Genomic DNA, 19,595 nt, shown 5'->3' with positions numbered 1-19,595 from the left:
ATTCTTCTTCCAGTTTTTCCCTAATTTGTCTTTTCTGTTTAATCTTTTTACCCATATAAGATATAGCAAGTCCTCTCATGTACGCTTTCGCCGTATCCCAGACATTTTGAAGTGAGATATCTTCTGTTTTGTTTTCCTTAAAGAAGAAAGTCATTTCTTTTTCCATATATTGCTGGAAGTCTTTTTCATTCAATACAGTTTGATTTAATGTCCATCTTGTTCTTTTTTTTTTGTCCTTTCCATGTAATTGTGACTGGGTTGTGGTCTGCCCATGTGCTTGTTTCTATGTTTATATTTTGTGTACTTGTAAATAAGTCTATTGATGTCCATATCATATCTATTCTCAACCAGGACAGGTGTCTGTTAGAATAGAATGTATACTGCTTCTTTTCCGGATATTTTTCTCTCCAAACATCTAGTATATTTAATTTGTCCACCATATTATAAAAAGATTTTGGAAATGTTCTCCTTAGGGTCTTTTTTTTTGTCGTATTATAATCCAGCCCAGCCTTTACAATAGCATTGAAATCTCCAGTCATACATATCTTTTCGCATTCCAATTCTATTATTTTCTGGTGTAATTTTGAATAGAAATTTTCTTGGTTTTCATTTGGGGCGTAAATTGCTACCAATAAAGTTTTTTTACAATTCATAATTACTTCCACCATTAAAATTCGCCCTTCTTCATCTGAATATAACAATATAGTTTGTATTGCTTTTTGAATATATAATACCACACCTCTTTTACTCTGATCTGCAAGTGAGGTATATAATTCTCTCAATTTTGGATATTCTAGTAGATTTTTATGTTGTTTCTTAATATGAACTTCTTGTAAACAAATTATATCCATTTTTAATTTCCCCAATTTATTTAGTGTTCTTTTTATAGCCGAATTTAGTCCATTTACGTTTATCAAAATTGCTTTTATTTCTTCTTCTATGATTATTTATTTGAAGTTTTAGTTGCTCTCGTTATTCTCATCTCTCTTTGCTCTTTTGCCTCTTTTGCTCTTGTCTCTTCTCTCAACACCCTTTCCTCCTGTTCTATGCTATACTTACTGCGTTGCTTCTCTGTCTCGTCTCCTTGCTGTCTGATTATTCTTTCCCCTCTCAGCCTTTCTTCTTCTTGCTGCCCAAAGTATTGATCATAGAAAAGTTCTGCTTTCTCTATTGTGTCCAGTCTGTCTCTGTTCTTGCCAATTTATCATTACTCCTTCTGGTATTAACCATCTAAAATTTATCCCTTTTTTAATTAAGCATTTTGTCAGAAATTGATACTCCTTTCTCAGGTCTCTCACTCTTCTTGGGATCTGTTTTAACATCACTATCTCTCTTCCTTTGTATTTTATTTTAACATTTCTCAGCTTCTGTAGTATATCTACCCTTAATGCTTTTTTAGTAAATCTTATATGCACCTCTCTGGGGAGAGTATTCCTCGTTGCATATCTAGTGTGTATTCTAAATATCTCATCTATATCATTAATTATATTTTCCTTGCTTTCCTCCAATGCTTCTGCTAATATTCCTGCCATTACATCTGCTAGATTCTCTCCCTTTTCTTCTTCAACATTCAGCTCTATCCATGTCTAAAGCAATGATCATTTTCTCCTGGTTCCTGTCTGTTAATGTAAGTTGGTTATCAATCTCCTCTAGTCTCTTATCTGTTAATTCAATTCTTTCTTCCGCTTGTTGCAATCTTTGTTCAGTCTTGTTCAACATCTATATGAAGCTGCTGGGTGAGCTCATTCGTGGTTTCGGGGTGGGGTATCATCAGTATGCTGATGATACCCAGCGTTTTCTTTCCACCCCGAACCAACCCAGTGATGCCCTCAACGTGATGTCCCGTTGCCTGGAAGCGGTCCAGGTTTGGATGGGGAGAAACAGGCTTCGTCTCAATCCTGCCAAGACTGAATGGCTGTGCATACCGGCATCTCAGACTAACCAATCTTTTCCATCGTTAACTATGGGGGGTGAGGTGTTACCCCCCAGTGATAGGGCCCGCAACTTGGGTGTCCTCCTGGATTCACGGCTCAGTTTGGAAGATCATATAGGAGCCGTGGCCAAGGGGGCTTTTGCCCAGGTTCGCCTGGTGCGCCAGTTACGGCCCTATCTGGACCGAGATGCCCTACGCACAGTCACCCATGCGCTCGTGACCTCCCGGCTAGACTACTGCAATGCTCTCTACATGGGGCTGCCCCTGAGGACCACTTGGAGGCTTCAGCTGGTGCAGAATGCAGCCGCACGAGTTGTGATGGGAGTCTCCCGATACTCCCATGTAACACCTCTTCTCCGCGAGCTGCATTGGCTTCCAGTTGCCCTCCGGGTGAGATTCAAGGTGCTGGTGATGACCTATAAAGCCCTAAATGGCATGGGCCCGGATTATCTAAGGGAGCACCTGCTGCCAGCGTCAATTTCCCATTGTCCTGTGCGCTCCCACAGGGAGGGCCTCCTCAGGGTACCGCCGGTCAAGGATTGCCGACTGGCGATCCACAGAGGGAGGGCGTTCTCTGTGGGTGCGCCTGCCCTATGGAATCAACTGCCAACGGAACTCCGGACTGCCCCCGACCTTCGTTCATTTTGCCGGGACCTAAAAACCTGGCTCTTTGAGCTATCTGGTCTGGACTGAGGGGTTTAATATTTTTAAATTGTGATTTAATTTTTGCGGCTAGACTTAATTTAATTTATTTTAATTTTATATTGGATTGTTTTTAAATTTTGCCTTGTAAACCGCCCTGAGTCCTTTGGGAATAGGGCGGTATATAAACCGAATAAATAAATAAATAAATAATTTTTTTCCATCAGTTCTTTGACCTCTTTTAGGTCCTCTTCTAGTTTGCCAATCCCTTCTTTGAAGTCTGTGTGTAGAGCTAATATCATATTTTTCAATTCCATGTTAGATCTATCTTGCTGCGTTGTGTTGTCCAGTGATTTCTGTGCCACCGGACTCTGTGATATTAGGGCAGCTGTTGCTGGGTGTGTTGTGGTCTTCTTCATTTTCTCCAGTAGTTTGTAATCCAAATGTCGATGGGGTATTATAATCCAAATGTACTCCAAAAAAAAAAAAGGAGTACGAAAAATTTCAGTGACAAGTAAAGGTGAGAACAAAGGGAAAAGGAAAGAAAAAGAGAAGGAAAAAGCCAAATATCCTTATATCTTAAAAAAGAAAGAAAAAAAAAGAAATTAATCCATACAGGTTACGCTCTTTGTTCATTTCAGAGTCCAAAAGAAAAAAAATCAAAGTAAAAAACAATCCACTATTCCGCAAACTAAAAAAACAGACTCTGTAAACTTCTTATCAGTGAGTCCAGCAGATGTTATTCAAGGTCACGTACTCTCCCTTTTTTTCTTAAGCTTCAAGGGTATTCTCAGCCGAAATACTTGATTCATTGCCTTCTTTTGCCTTCCATTGTTATCCGCCGCTGCAGTTCCAGCAGAGGAGCAGTTTAAAAATCCGCTCCCCCCCCTTCTCCACGGCTTCAAATTCTTCTTATTCCCCCCCCCCCCCGGTTTCCAGCATTTAAGGATTCTCAATCTTCTCACCCATGTAATCCTCCAAACTTACTTTCAAGATCTTCCAAGTGGCCGCCCTGGCTTGTGATGGCTCGCAGTGTCCGTCTGACAGCTGCTGGTCCGGGAAGCTTCCGTCGGCTCTCCAGGAGGTTGCAATCCCTCTTGTGCTGCCAAAACTGTGCCTCCCTTCTTCACCATCCCTACAGCACAGCTCTGATCTGTCTGAAACTCAGATAGATCACCCAAACAGCTGAAAAGTGACAATACTTCGGGAGCTTCCAAAGGATGTCATCCCGCCACGGCGCTGGCACTGGCCCGCCTCCCATCTCCTCTCCTTATTTGCAAGAAAAGAGGACTGATGGAAGAAATTGCCAGGTGCTGTGCAATTAATGACTTCAGAATCTTTGATAGATGATGAATATGAAGTTGCAGGTTGTCATCTGCTATGCCACAACTACCAGGGAGAAATAGCTAGATTGGTTCTTTGTGGGGAATTTGAGATGATAAGAATTGAATGATAACAGAGATAAACATATCACCCAGAGTAGAGATTCCAGAGCTTAAGAGTAGAACTTGTTATGTGTTTCAATAAGATGATCTTCAGATATTGGCAGGGTACACAAAATAATTTCCCAGAAAGTTCACAAACATTCAGCTCCTAGTAGTTAGCATTACTCTATAATGAAGGATCTCCATAAAGCTAATTCTGTATTTCTCGTTTGCATTCAAGCGAATTTAGTTTATTTGCATAAAATAAGTGTCTATAGAAGCTATTTTGTCACTGATTTGAATATATTTCTCCCATAAGCAAGATATGATGTGAAAGCACATTCTTTTTGTTTAAAAATAAAATAAAATATGCACATATCCTTTGTGCTTGTATAAAAAATTCATCCTAAACTTTGGCCTAGTTCAAATTTTATCAAGAATGAAATATTCCTGTATTGCTTGAAGGAAACAGAACATCTAGCTGGGATTGGCAAGGTGTTTATATCTCATGCCAGTGTAGTCCTTCAGTCCTGGGGATCAGTGTTACAATGGAAAATAACTCCTAGTAGTCACATCTTAATTCAGGTTTTCCAAAGAGTAAAGTGTCAATGAAGGATTAGTCAGAGTGCTGGTAGTTACATTTGAACTAAGACACAATCTCTTGTTGCATACATTAAATAATAATTAAGTTTTCAGTGCTGTATGCACTAAATTGTTCTTAGAGGAAGCTGTTAGCAAGTTTGGTCCTGTACAGCAGGGCTTTTCAACTGGTGCTACACGTACCACTGGTGGTACGTCAGCACCTGGCAGGTGGTATGCTTACAATGGGTTGAAAAGCACCGTAAAAAAACATGTTAATAAAAGTGTAGCATGGGGATGAGCTCACGCCTACTGCTTCAGTGACTCCATCCAGCCACCTAATTCTCTGTTGTCCTCTTCTTCTCTTGCCCTCAACCTTTCCCAGCATTAGGCTCTTCTCCAGTGAGTCTTAAATACATCATCATCATCATAAAAATAAAAATAAAAATAATGAGAACTAAAGGCTCAAAGGGAAGATAGATTAGAAAGAACAAGAACTTTTGGGGTCTTCAATTCCCTTCCTGTTAAGAGTTCCTTAATAAGGTTTGCTCTTTCTAGCATCAATAAAGGTGGTGTTTCCAGAAAATATGTGAAGAGCTGTAATTAGTGATTTAACTATGTTATGTTTTGGGGTGTATTTTCATTTATATATAATATATGTTTAACTGAGGAGGGCTTGGAGAGGTAGAAGTAGGCAATATGAAGGCTTCACCTTGCCCTCCAGATCTCTGACTCCCCTGCAGATCTCTGGAGAGGAGGAAGAGCTGGCAAGGGAGCTGTGTGACGGAAGGCTGCCTCAACAAGCCAGCATCCTTACCACGCACAATTGGAAATGGGAATTCCCTTTCGAGAAGGTCAGCCTCCCTTGTGCAGAACCTGGGAGCACTGCTCCCCTGCTGCCTCCTCTTGATCTCTAGAGATCTGTCAAGATAGAAGTTGGACTCGGAGGAAACTGCTTCCTGCAAACGTCCTCCACCTCCTGCTTTGCCAGGAGGGAGCATCAACGATGTCTGGGATTGGGAAAAGAACATCTCTTTAGCGTGCTATAAACACACACACAGAGAGAGAGAGAGAGAGAGAGACATTCCAAGCTTGGAGACTTGTATCCACATCTGAGCTAGCAAATTGCCAATCATGCATGGGCTTGGGGAGAAGGCCCTCTCCTTCCTCTGTAGATAAAAGTCCCCAAACCTGGAATGTGTGTGTGTGTGTGTGCATTTGGCTGCTAGCAGTTTGGGGAGGCGAGGAGTTTGTGGGGCACCAAGTTGTCCCCACATCGAGTTAGCCAGTGCAACTTATTCTGTTTCAACCCAGCTGTCTCGCGTCAACTGTGTCCAGTGAGTGGCCTTGAGCAGGCCACGCCCACCTGCTAGGCAACTGGTGGTACTCGAATATTGCCATATCCTAAAAGTGGTACAGTCTCTGAAAAGGTTGAAAAGCCCTGCAGTGTTACAGCTCCAGATCCTAAAATGAGTTATAGAATTTTGATTTCCTAACTTGAGATAGGAGAAGGAAAGGATAGCAGGTCTACCATCAAATATACAAGTTTTGTGTGTTCTAAATAATCATAAAGAACTCTATGCCAAAAAAGCTTCCATGTGTGGCTTTCTTTCACGAAGTAAATATGGCAGTCAAATATTAAAAATGGGACAGTAAGCTATGGGTGAAGCCAGAAGTTCCTTAAATAAATTATAACAAGATAGTAAACACATTCTTATGCTCAGTGCTTTTTTTATAAAAGAAAAAGGTGCCGGAACTCACACATGTCATACAACCCGCCTTGCGTACCCTATAAGGTTCCATCCAAAAAAGGTGCAGGAATTCCATTCTGAGCGTTCTATGAGGAAAAAAAGCCCCTGCTTATGCTCATTTCAGGTTGGATTTTAAAAAGGGCCTTATGTTGTGACAAGATAGGCAGGGTGACAAAACAATGGCTTCTCATATAAAGGAAATTAGCCATCATAAAAGGTTGCTGCCTTTTCCATTTATTTCTTTGTTTGTTTACCTGGTTATTATTTAGTTTTATATGACATTTTTTGCTGTTACACATGACATATTTTATTTCCATCCATAAAGATTTTAATCTCATGTTTAACATCATATAACCATTCATAATAATAGAGAAATATGCATCCAGGGTCGTAAAACATATTTTAAAATAATTTTGCATTTATTTGTATAATTAATATAGTTTTCTTCTTGATTTAGGCAATGTTGGATTTTGCAGCAAATGAGGGCTGGTTGGTGACAGCACTAAATATTACCAATTTGGTACAGATGCTGATTCAGGGACGATGGATCCATGACTCCTCTTTGCTTACTTTACCTAACATAGAATATCACCATCTTCATCTTTTCAGGTATACAGTTTATTATTTATAAAGCTGGTCTTTATCGTGCAGGATAATATAATGTTGCTGTCTGTCTACTCTCTTGTTGTTGAAACTTGTGGTATAACATTAACATTATTCATATCTCAGTCACTCACATACTTCGAATATTTTGTCTTCTAATGGTTCTTACCCCTTTCACAACACTAGAATTTTCCAATAAAGCTGAATAATTTGAGAATGAAGAGAGACCAACGGAAATGCCTCTTCATTTTACCATACTAATTTTGTACTCTTAAGATATATCAAATCTAGCAATGTCTTCTAAATTACACATTTTTAAAGAGATTAAACAAACTGAATGAGAATAAAGCTATCAGTGGATAGCAGTTGTGACACCTACATATTACCTGAAATAGCCACGGATAAATAATGTCTGTGAATATGAATGGCTAGAGAATGAGACCAAATGTATTATTGTACTCACAACCTGCATATTGGCTTCCCATATAATGTATATCTTGTTGCCAGATGTGAATCAGAATGTTGAACTAGATAAGCCCATGATACGATTCACATTTCATGAGCTACCTTCATATTTATATCAACAAACTTCATCTTACATAGTGGATGTCCTTTCATGGATCTCCTCTATGCATTTATTTTGAAATGTCAAGTCAAGCAAATTTAGAATTATATGCTTATCAAGGTTAAGGGAAATAGAAGTAGAAGAAGACAACAGATAAGGTAGATAGACAAAGTTGGACATGTCACTCAAGTGTCCTTTGAAAAGCTTTGGTTTGTCATCAAGAGCAGGTTGAGATGGAGAGCATATGTCCATGAAGTTTCCAGGAATCATGTTTGATTCAGTGGCACTTAACTAATTCTAAGAGAAAGGGAAGACACTTTCAAACTTATTTCTATTCTAATGCAAACAGCCAGCATCGGATCAAACTTTGATTTCCATACAATTTGCTGATTATATACAGCATTAAATGTTGCTAGTCTTCTAATAGGTATGTAAGCCTATCAAATGCCAAATCTTTCCATTTTTGTGCCTACAATAATCTCGCTGCAGTTATCATATACAAAAACAAAGTTCAATGATTTTCTTCCAACTATATGTACATCAATCTCAAAAAGAAAGATGTCTGATCTCAATTTCATATTAATCTTTATAATTCTCTGAATCGGTATATGTATTACCCACAATGGAAGAATGGTTGGTGAAAATGATGGAATTTTGATCACAGAAAAGCCAACCCCTCATGGATTTTTTGCAGAAAAATAGAAAAAAATGAATATGTGGCTTATGGTTTTGATGATTAGACATGACAGATTATAGATAGAAGAGAGTCATCTTGTAACCATAAAAGATGTAAATTTGTAATTGTACTTATAAATTTAGTACAATTTGTATTGCTGTGAAGAAGATTCTTCATTTACTTTTTTCTTTTCTTGTACTTTAACCTTACTTTCTGATTTTTTTTTACTTTTCTTCTTACTTTGTATCAGTTTTTCTTTCTTTTAAAAATGTGTAGTAAAATCATACAAAAACAAAATAAGCCTATGAAAGAAATCACCATGTCATTAATTTTAAATTGTAACTTAAACTAATAATATTAATCTGCATGATACTGTTAATCCATGCAATTTAAAACAAGAGGTAAGTTGCTTAATAATCTGAAACCTTGAGCTGTGGTACAATTGTCAGTGGCAGCTGGCAGCGTGGCAATTTTAGAAACAGTCTGCCATTTTAACATTATTAAATTGTAAAAGTATGGTTGTGAAAGACTAAGACAACCCTGTGCTTTGACATTTTTTTTTCTTTTAAAAATGTCTTTGCGACTTCATATTCTTATATCTGATTTTTTTTAAGGAAGGAATATTCCCTGAACTGAAAATCTTAATGATCGTATGTTTTCTATTTTATTAGGAAATGGAGCCAAGGGAAAAGAAAACATGGTTACCAAGGGCCTGTTGAATGTCTTCCTGAACTGATAGCTGCCTGTGATGGAAAAGAGGATATTTTTGCTTCCATTGTGGATTCTGATTTGACTTCTGCACACATTACACAGGTAACAATTGTCTATCTATCCCACTTAATATTACTACAGAAATAAAAATGCATGGTATAAATGCAGTAGCTGATCATCTTTCTTAGAACTGTACAGAAGATTTGTAATAGCTCAATTCAGTCTGTTCTACAGCCTAAATTTCCTCCTGCCTAACCATTCTTTCTCCCTCCAAATTCTGCATTCTGGAGCTCAAACTTAGTGGTCAAAGCCAGGCATGATTGCTTTGGGCCAAAAGTTCACACACACTCATTTGTAAGTGGATTGCAAAGATATCCATTAACTATTTGTGGGTTCCATGCTGTGCAATTGCTCTAAGGTCAAAGAGGTCATTGAGTTGTTCATGCTAATCCAGTATAACATACTCACTGAGATGCGGGTTTTTTTATTTATAGACCCATTATCTAACCAGCTTTATTTTATTTCATTTTATGTATTAAAAATTAAATGGCCTCCATCTTACAAAACATATTCTACTGTAATTTATTGCTTTATTCACAGTTCTTGCCATTTCCTAATATATAGTTCATCATTTAAAAAGGATTAGAAATATGATACAATATTTCTGTTCATCAGTAAAGAATCTTTGCTTATAATAGATCTTGAGTTCCCTGGCATTTTAAAACCACAAAGATACACTACAGAGTGGCTAGTGTATTCTGCTATCTACTTAGTCCACAATTGTCAGTAGACATGTATGACTCCTCAGATACCTATCTATACACTGTGTAAATTATATTTTGCATGCCTTGGTTGCTTTTTGTACAGCAGAAATTCCTGGAAAGTAAGGTGATATTAGTAATCTTGCTATAGAATTTCTTTAGGAAATCAAACTAATATTCTCCCTTTAAATTCTGAGAAAATAAAACTAGGTGGCATTTATGCATATATAACACCACGCATATTGATCATAATAGTGAGACATATTTAAATAAAAACAAAAGCATTATTATCACAGATTTTAAATGTAATATATGTTGACTTCAGTCCAAGTTATAGATGTGTTGAAAAATTAGAACATTGTTATAATTAGTTCAGGGAAAACTCAGAAGTAAACTAACTTAATTTATTTGCATAAATTGCCGTTCTGTTATCTTTAAAACCAAATGCAAATTGTCTCCATCTGATACGATGATGGTTATTTGGCTCAAAAGTGCTTCAATTTGCGTAGCAATCTGGTGTCGTCTCTGCTGTGAGACGATCTCAGGTAACATACAAATCCTGAATTATTCCAGAAATTAGTATGTTTAAAGCATCAATTTAAGTGCTAATTGCAGTAGTAATGAGAAAAAGCAGTACTACTGTGAGATTTGCATCTACTTCCCCATCAGTATGCCCGGAACAGCGGCTGACTGGCAGAGGATTTGGCTGCTAATTAAATAATTGTATGCATGGTAGTGTTCGCGTCTGATTCAATAGATGAAGATTAATCCTCAGATAAATATGTTTGGCTGGTATTGAAATGTCTTAGCAGTTTCTTCAAAAATAGCTTTTGTGTATGGGACGCGTCCATCTCTTTCATGTGTCTTTTTAACATGTCAATAACATAAACCGCTTACACCACACATCTAGATGCCTGTAACTGTAAATAAAAATACATTCTGCTACAACATGAAAGCACTCAATGAAAATGAGCACTGAGGAAACCTTTTATTGTACTTTGCTCTTAAATCCATCACTCTGCTACATGTGTATACCTGCCACATACTTTTAAAAGGGAACCTATGGTAGAAATACGTTGTTGAGATTAATTGGGCTTAGTTTTTCATCTACTTCTTTCTAACCCTACCACTAATCCAATTAAATAGAAATCTGTAGAAAATGCAAATCACTGTAGAAAGGAATCTAATCAGCTCTTGCGATAAGGGCCACATCCACCAGCAACAGAGTCCAAAAGGATGGACTTCTCCCTTCTGTTGCCTGCCATTGTGTACAGGCAAGGAGTATGATGGATGTCAGAGAGCTGGCATCTTCTGGATCAGGGGTCTGCAACCTTGACAACTTTAAGACTTGTGGACTTCAGCTCCCAGAATTCCTCAGCCAGCTATGGATGCTCTAGATCAGGCATGTCAAAGTTGCGACATCACGTGACTTATTGTGATTTTTCCCCATTGCCAGCAATGGGGTGAGAGCGGTTTCGGCGTGACACATCCGGCCCGTGGGCCGGCAGTTTGACATGCCTGCTCTATCTAGATGCTGGATTTGAGAATGAGTGTTCTACATACATTCACAAGTATGTACCCACTTTTCATTCCCTGACCAGATCTATATATTACCAAAACAAGAAACAGGCTTCCTACCCAAAAGACATGGTCCACTGCATCACTCAGGAGGGAGAAAGACAAGGAAAAAATTAGTGGTTAAGATGTTGGATTGGTACTGGAGAGATCTAGGTTCAGGACTGTCCTTAGCCTTGGAAGCTCTGTGAAGAAAGGTTGGAGGAGGAAGTGCTGTACACACCACTTTGAAGTCCTGAAAAGGGTAGATGAGGTAGAAACTATGAATAAGGTTTGCATTTGATACACTAGAAATCTGTCAAAATGGCTTTATAGGTTTCTATAATAAACAAACTTGTCTGAGATTCTGGTTCCTTGAATTAATTGATTCATTGCATTGGATTAGCAGCCAAGGGAAACCCAACACTGGAGTTTACAGAATATTAGAAAGAAAGGATTTTTTTTTCTCTCAGATATCGATAACAAAATATTTATTTAATTTTTATGTTACAATTTGGAGACTGATTTCCTTGTTGAAAGAGTCCATTTTTACTTTTTTATTGATATTTAAGCTTCAGACAAAGCAATAAATGAATGCCATATATGTGTGTGTGTGTGTGTGTGTGTGTGTGTGTGTGTTAAATGCTTGTTAACTATTTTAGATTACCTTGCTAGGCCCCAAACATGGGACAAATCTTTATTTCCTGTTTCAGCCTAACCGAAGGCCATCGACAGGCAGTAGTCACAACAGTGACAGCTCATATTTGTGTAAATTTTTAGATTGCTAACAAAGAATTAAAGGGAGACTGATATGCATTTCAAACTTATTTGTTTTCATCAGTCAGCCATACCCTTCTGAGATTCGAACCTGGGCTGATTGCACATTAGGCAGTTGTTTTTACCTCTAGGCCACAAGCTCTATCTCACTTTGTTAGCTGAGAAGCAAGGGAGATATGTGTTAAATGCTTGTTAACTATTTTAGATTACCTTGCTAGGCCCCAAACACATACATACATACAAGCTGAAAAGTTTGTATATGTGCATGTGTTACACTAAGTGAGAATTTGCATGTTGTAAGGGTGTAATCAGCTCATATAGAGAGATGTGCAGTGTTGAGTTTAAGTAGTCCTCGCTGCTGAAGCAGTGCTAACGTTTTAGGTAAACAAGAGTTTTTTACTTGTGCTAAATAATAGATTCAAAGAATAGAAAGTCCAAAGAAAGAGAAAAATCCAGTGACTTTTGTTTTCAGAACCAGAGTATCCACCAAAGCTTTCCGATCCAAGAAAACTAGGTATAAAATGAGACCTGCAATGGCGAGTCATGAACCAGATTACATTCTCCATTTTCAGGCTAATTCCTTTGTTGAAGGTTTTATGGCCACAATAAGTAGCTTAGTTTTTGTTTTCTGCTCCTTTCTGCTTCACTCCTTTTTCTACAATCTAACCCCTAGGGTCTGCATTTCTGGGGGATGCTGGGCTAATGTTGAGTTTTGGAATATATTTAGGTGCTGGCCCCAAATAGCTGCTGGAATCCCGAGTGCCACGTAACAGAGTGAGCACCTGTTACTCGTCCCAGCTTCTGCCAACCTAGCAGTTCGAAAGCACGTAAATATGCAAGTAGAAAAATAGGGACCACTACGGTGGGAAGGTAACAGCGTTCCGTGCGCCTTTGGCGTCTAGTCATGCCGGCCACATGACCACAGAGATGTCCTCGGACAAGCCCTGACTCTTCGGCTTTGAAACGGAGATGAGCACCGGCCCCTAGAGTCAGAAACGACTAGCACACATGTGCGGGGGAACCTTTACCTTTTAAATACTATGGGAGCGCAGGATCAGTTTAACAGAACGCTACCTTATCTTCTGGCCCTTTTCCCAAATACGGTAATTCTCCCATTCCCTCATACTTAAGTTTGTTCTTTTTACAACAGGAGGTCACACTTTCTTACAAAGCTTTGGGCCAATAGTCATCCTTCATTTTATTTTCCGAGAAAAGCTTAGGAGTATATTTGAAGTTAAAAGGCATTTCCTAGGTTAGAGATTATGCTGGAGGTTTTTTACATTGCTTCATTAGCTTGCTGGGACTCCATGTGGTAACTAAAAAGGGGAAGTGGAGGAGGGAGGAGCCCGGCCTTCATTCCTGACTAAGAGAAATGCCTCCAGGCCAGTTGAAGTCCACTGAGCCATTTTGGGAGATTCAGGATCTTGTTAGTCTTGTCACTTTTTCTGGGCCAATGACAGCCTAACAGTATTATTACAAATTTCAACAACATGGGTCTGTCACCTTGGTAGCTGAAAAGAAATTTGTCAATGATATTTGGGGAAGCTTCTATATACGGTAGATTCTTTCACTACAGGAAGTGGAAGTACAATAAGCAGACTTCTTAAATGAGAAAATGCATATAAGACTTCAGTAGCAGAATTTCAAAATGGAGCCTGGAGGATAACTAGTAACTTGAGTATCAATACTGTTAGGCATATGGTGTTAGCCTACAATGTTGGGTTGAAAATATATTAACCATGATGTTATGTCTTTAAGATGTTAATTGGCCAATGGGTGTGTTAAGTGTTCTCATGGCCATAAGAGGGAGCTAGTAACGTAGCTTCTTTCTCTCTCTGAATTCACTGCTCTCTACTATTACTGTTTTTGCTCTGTTTTGCTGTACTGTTGGTTTACTACTGTGATAAACCTGAACAACTGTGTATTGACCTCTGGACCGGTAAGAAGACTTTGTATTTTGGATTATTCCTTGGACTGTTGCTATTGTGTATGGCCTGGACTGTTTATTTTTGACTGTGCATTTTTGTTTTTACACCACCTCAAAAGTAAACTACTTTTTGCTTTTACAACTCAGTGTACTCTTGTGTTTACTGTGTGACTCTTACTGCTCTCAGTACCCTTCCTTGTCTGTGCAAGTCTTTGGTAGCACAAGGAGACCTCTGCACAACAAATTTCTTAACAAATACGATAATTTATAAAATATATTGTTACTGTTATTACACTGATTGAAGTTGGGGGGAGGAATCTTTTGCACTCTAACCCTTTTTCTGTTGATAGCGAAAACAGTGAGAGAGACTCTGACAGAATATTCCCCTAGCATTCTTCGACTCATTGTATTCTCTGAAAACCAAATCAAAGTTAAAGAAAGCGGAGCAGCTAAAAACACACCCTTTTTTTTAAAAACGGTCTGCTTTAAAACAGTCTGTTTTGTTATACATGATGCAGAGATACTTGAATCCTTTATGGAATCTAGAAATATAGAAGTTGAATCATCAGACACAGCCAATGTGTTTGTAACCTTCCCTGCCATCTTCCCCATTGACTTATTTATGAATTGCCCATAAGGAAGGTTGCAAATGATCACATGACCGTGACTCATTGTGATATTGTAATCATGAGCCCTTGTATCTGAGCATCTGGATTGTGACCACAAGGACACTGCGACCGCTAGAATTTCACAGACCGATCACAAGTCCCCCTTATTCAGCAGCAGCATAATTTTGAACGGTCACTGAATGAGTGGTCATAACTTGGAAGACTACCTGCCCTGGTTCTTAGCCTTTATTCAGTTTGCAGCATAGCTCCATCTGATCAAGCACATACACAACTGTTGGCACATCTAATCTGGAAGAGTATAACAAAATATAGCCCATGAAATCATTTTTAAGAACATTTAAAGGTTCATTTTTTTAAAAAAAATGTCCAGAAACTTGGAATTATGGATAACTTTAAATAAGAATTTAGATTTGGGATAATTATGTCAAGTGATCCTCTTAATTCTGTATTTGCCTTATCATTAATCAGTGTTTCATTCATGGATTGTGTTGGGGAGAATTAATTTAGAATATAATTATAAATAGAATTCAATTGATAACATACTTACCTTAAGATAATTTGTAAAAAAAATGCTGTAAAGTAATCTTAGTAAATCATATCTTGTACTCTTGAGTAGTTTCATGCTTATTTGGATAGAAGTAGCCAAGGCACAGAATATTGATTGTAATCATTTGTGTTGTTCTGTTAAAGTACTACTGACCTTTGTATAAGAAAATCTTACTTATATGTGATTCTCCCAAGGAAACATTTCTAAATGATCTACATTCTATTGTCGGTGCTTCTTTCTATGTAACTTTCATGATCTATCAAGCTAGAACTTTGGGGTGGGGAAGCCTGTGTAGGCTCAATTTAATATGGTATTTTAATAAGGCTGGAATAACTGGAAACATTTATTTTCTTGCTTTTTGTTCTTTTCACAGGCTTGGCATTACTTGTCCCACTTGCCAGTTATAGACATTAGTATGATTATTAAAGGTTGTTGGGATGATACAGTTTATAAACAGAAGGAAATGATTGTACCAATGTTGCCAATGAACATTCGGGATGATAAAAAATGGATGAAATTGCATGCAGATCAAGAATATGTTCTCCAGATTAACTTGCATAAATTGCGTATTGGTTTCACCAAGGTAAGGTATCCTAAGCCACAGGTGGCATGCAGAGCCCTCTCTGTGGGCATGCGTGCCATCGCCCCAGTCCTAGGCCTTCAGCTGGGTTTTATAAAACCTTTTCGATTTAGGCCTCTGCTGCAGTATGCAAAAAAAAAAGTTCAATCAATCAATTTCAATTTCTCACGGGAAAAAAAGATATTGCAAAGTTGGAATTGCTTGATTAAACTTTTTAGTTGTTTTTAATTTTTGTAACTTGTTGCATTGTTTTAAAAAACCTTGTGAACCGCCCTGAGTCCTACGGGAGAAAGGCGATATATAAATGGAATTAAAATAAAAAAATAAAATAAAAAATAAGTTTAATAAAATAAAATAAAATAAAATAAAAATAAATAGTCCCACCCAGTCTGCCATTACCATCGCAGCCACACCCACCCTATGGGCCTCGCCCACCCAATGGGCCATGCCAATGATACATAAGTGGGTTTTGGGTATCACCCAATGATACATAAGTGGGTTTTGGGTATCACCCAATGATACATAAGTGGGTTTTGGGTTGCAGTTTGGGCACTCGGTCTCTAAAAGGTTTGCCATCACTGTCCTAGGCTATCACTTAATACCCATTTTTAAGTTATTTTTTATGTACTGTATATTTTAGAGTCACTATAACAGACTTTTTGTAAATCAGTCTTATATGATTAATATTTTGCTCTTATATGGCTTGTGTTTTTTGTATTAACTTTAGTTTTTATCAGTTGTGCAAATGGTGATGGCTGGATAATTGGGTCCTATTTTACTCCATCTGCTCCCATTTTTGAAAAACTAGTGTCAAAAATTTATACCATGTGAATAAATCAGTATGTGGATCACTTTTTGTATTTTTAAAAATAATTTTATTAAAGTGTTTAAAAAGAAACAGAGAAAACAGTATACCAAAGCAAATTAAGACAGTAATACATACACACTCAACAAATTAATTAGTTATTAGAATACCAAAACAAACAAAAGGGAAAAAATAAATCCATAAAAATTAATATAATAAATTGACATGAAACAACTAAGCATATCACATATTTATTTAATAACAATAAATCTAATTATGCATACAAATTATTTTTCTGACATACTATGAAATATGTGCCAAAGGTAACATTATCATTTTTATGAGTAAAAATAATTAGCTTTTTCAAAAATTGACATTACATTTAATATTTCTTGAATTCTGTCTTTAATTACTGAAGTAACGGTAGTTTTCTAGTCTCAGTGTCGTTTGTTTATTCTCGTATCAAAGATAGCCAGTGTTCCTGAAGGAACGGCCATTTCTGTATTTTATATTTTGATATGGAGAATACATTTATATAAGTGACAGTCTTAAATTATATTTTCTTTCAGGGCAAGCAAGACACCAAAGCAATTGCACCTCGATTCTCTAAAGTCAAGGATGAGGGATGGTTTGTGATCCTAGGAGAAGTGGACAAAAAAGAGCTGGTGGCTCTGAAAAGAGTTGTCTATGTCAGAAATCAGAATGTGGTCTCAGTTGCTTTTTATACCCCAGAAATTCCTGGAAGGTAAGATGATGTAGCTTGGGTTTTTAAATTATTATTTTGAAAGAAGATTTGGAAATGAAAACCAATGTCCTTTCTCTTTTCCAGATATATCTACACATTGTATCTTATGAGTGACAGTTACCTCGGAATTGACCAACAGTATGACATTTTTCTGAACATCTTACCAGCTAGCAACTCAGCACAGGTCAACGCTGAGATCTCTGATATTTTTAATGACTTGGGCTTGAAATAATATGCCATATGGACTTTCCTTTTCTAGCATTTTCACTCGGGGAATAGGAAAGTATGTTTGCCTTAGTGCAATCAGCATCCAGCTTCAACACCAGAAAATTGAAAATGACTGCTGTATTGATTCTGATGACAGAGTTAGCCTCAGTGGCCTTTTTGACCTGATAAACCAGTTGCATTTTTAAACATTAGTTTTGTAGGCTTGTAAAAGTAGATCGGGTTTTCTATTAATATATATGTCACCGTTTCTTCCAGACAGATTGATATTTGTCAGGAATAGACATTTTAATTGGCAAGAACTAATTTTTCCATTACTTGTCAGGAAGTCTTCTCGAGATCCAAAGATATAATTTGTATAGATATAAAGGAACTACCTGTGCAACTGAAGAAGCCACAAAAGTAATTACTGCTCCAAAAGAGATAAGCTGATAACATCACAAGACGATTTCGGGTGATGTGGACATGGCCAGTGGATTTCACTCACAGCCATTTGGTACATCTAATCCATTTCCTACCCTAATAATAAAAATATTGCTAGGATATATCACAAGATTTTGTACTGAAGACAAACCCTTGTGACAAATCTGTCATCTCACAATTTTCTATGTGAAATATGTATGACATGGAAATAAAGTTCAGCACTTAAGAACATTGTGTGTTTGCAGAGTCACTGGAACTTCAGGATTTTTCAAGAATTTCAGTAGTCAGAGTATATGTACTACAAAAAGAATCAAGCTGGTATACAGAGCATTAAAAAATCAATTATATCTTATTAAACATTTAAAGGGTTTCTTTCAGAACACATTGCACCAAAAGGTTATTTTTGCAAAACATTAAAGCTATTGTAAAAACACTAAAAAAGAAATCTCCAAATTGATTAATTAAATCCTGCAATAAATACAAAATGTTCACAAAATAAATTGCAATGCAGTTTTTGCAATATGTAAACATTTTTTTCTAAAACATAAGATATGTGGAATTCTATATACACTGCCTGGAATACTTGTACAACAAATATTGTTAGAAGGAAATAATTTACTGCTAGAAAAAAGTAACCCTTCAGTAGTAGTAAAAATTTTAATAGTAAAAATTGGTTATTTCGCTTTCGTGATTTTTTTTTGAGGGGGCACTGATGCAGTAGTTCAGACTTTTGTCCTATTAGCAAGCAGCCAATTTTATATTAAAGTAAAGTACTTTATATTAAAGTACATAGCACAGTAGATAGCATAATTTTTTCTGACATTTAACAGAAGATTCCTAATTCTTCCCTGTGTTACTGCATATCCTTTGACATTATTTTGATAGTAATCGGAAAATAAATATTTTGTTCCAAATTTCTAGTTGTAAGGAATTGGATTATTCAAAACAATATGTAACACAAAAACCTCATGTTATTTTATTTTGTTCTAAGCTCAGATTATTCAAAATTGGTCTTTCATACTTGGAATGTTTTAAGCCCAATTTATTGTTTTGGTCAGTTGCAAATGTTTAGACTGGATTTGGCATTCTTATCCTACATATTGAGTCTTTCCCAAGGACCTGGGTTAGGCAGATGTTCTTGTTTGATGGTATTAAAGGTGTCATCAGCAGGATATGTTGTTACAAGTAACACTGCCTTTTGCAATTGATTGTGCTTTTTTCAATGCCAATGATGTTCAAGTGGTATTCCAGATGTTTTGGGATTGCACCCAAGGCACCTATTATTAGTGGTGCTATCTTTGCTTTCTTCTGCTGCACTCATTTTATTTGCAGGCCTTGATATTTTGTGATTTTCTCCAATTCTTTCTTTTCTATTCCGTTGTCAAGTACTACCACTTCCATTATCCATTTTTTTTCTTATCAGCAGTTGTTACATCTGGGGTGTTGTGTGGTAGATGTGTCTGTCTGAATTCTAAGGTCCCAGAACACTAGCTTCCTCATTTTCTATCTATTTCTATCTGTCTATTTTGTGGTCCCACCAGTTCCTTGCTTGCAGACAAATGTTATCTCATCCAGATCTTCCAATACACCATTGTTGCTACTTTGTCATGCCATTTTTTTTTTGCAGTCAGCCTGTGCAATCTTCTTGCAGCAGTTAACCAGGTAGTCCACTGGTTCTTCAGCTTGTTTGCAGATATGGCATTTGCTGTCTGTTGCTGTCTTCTCAATTCTGGCTTTG

General features: G+C 37.2%; 1 protein-coding gene across 1 annotated transcript in view; it reads left to right on the top strand.

Moving 5' to 3' along the window:
* The window catches only part of ASCC3 (activating signal cointegrator 1 complex subunit 3), a 231,550-nt gene extending 213,211 nt beyond the window's left edge, over positions 1-18,339 (top strand). Inside the window, exons 38-42 of the mRNA XM_081312640.1 lie at positions 6,787-6,938; positions 8,845-8,986; positions 15,453-15,662; positions 17,034-17,209; positions 17,294-18,339. Coding sequence (XP_081168766.1) covers positions 6,787-6,938; positions 8,845-8,986; positions 15,453-15,662; positions 17,034-17,209; positions 17,294-17,441 — 828 coding nt within the window. The 3' untranslated portion in view covers positions 17,442-18,339. The remainder of the gene's footprint in view (positions 1-6,786; positions 6,939-8,844; positions 8,987-15,452; positions 15,663-17,033; positions 17,210-17,293) is intronic.
* The last annotated feature ends 1,256 nt before the right edge of the window (positions 18,340-19,595 follow it).

The sequence above is a fragment of the Vipera berus genome (genome assembly GCF_964194415.1).
Source record: "Vipera berus genome assembly, chromosome: 1".
NCBI lineage: Eukaryota > Metazoa > Chordata > Lepidosauria > Squamata > Viperidae > Vipera > Vipera berus.
The sequence above is the reverse complement of the archived record's forward strand: the minus strand, read 5'-3'. Positions and strand labels throughout refer to the sequence as shown.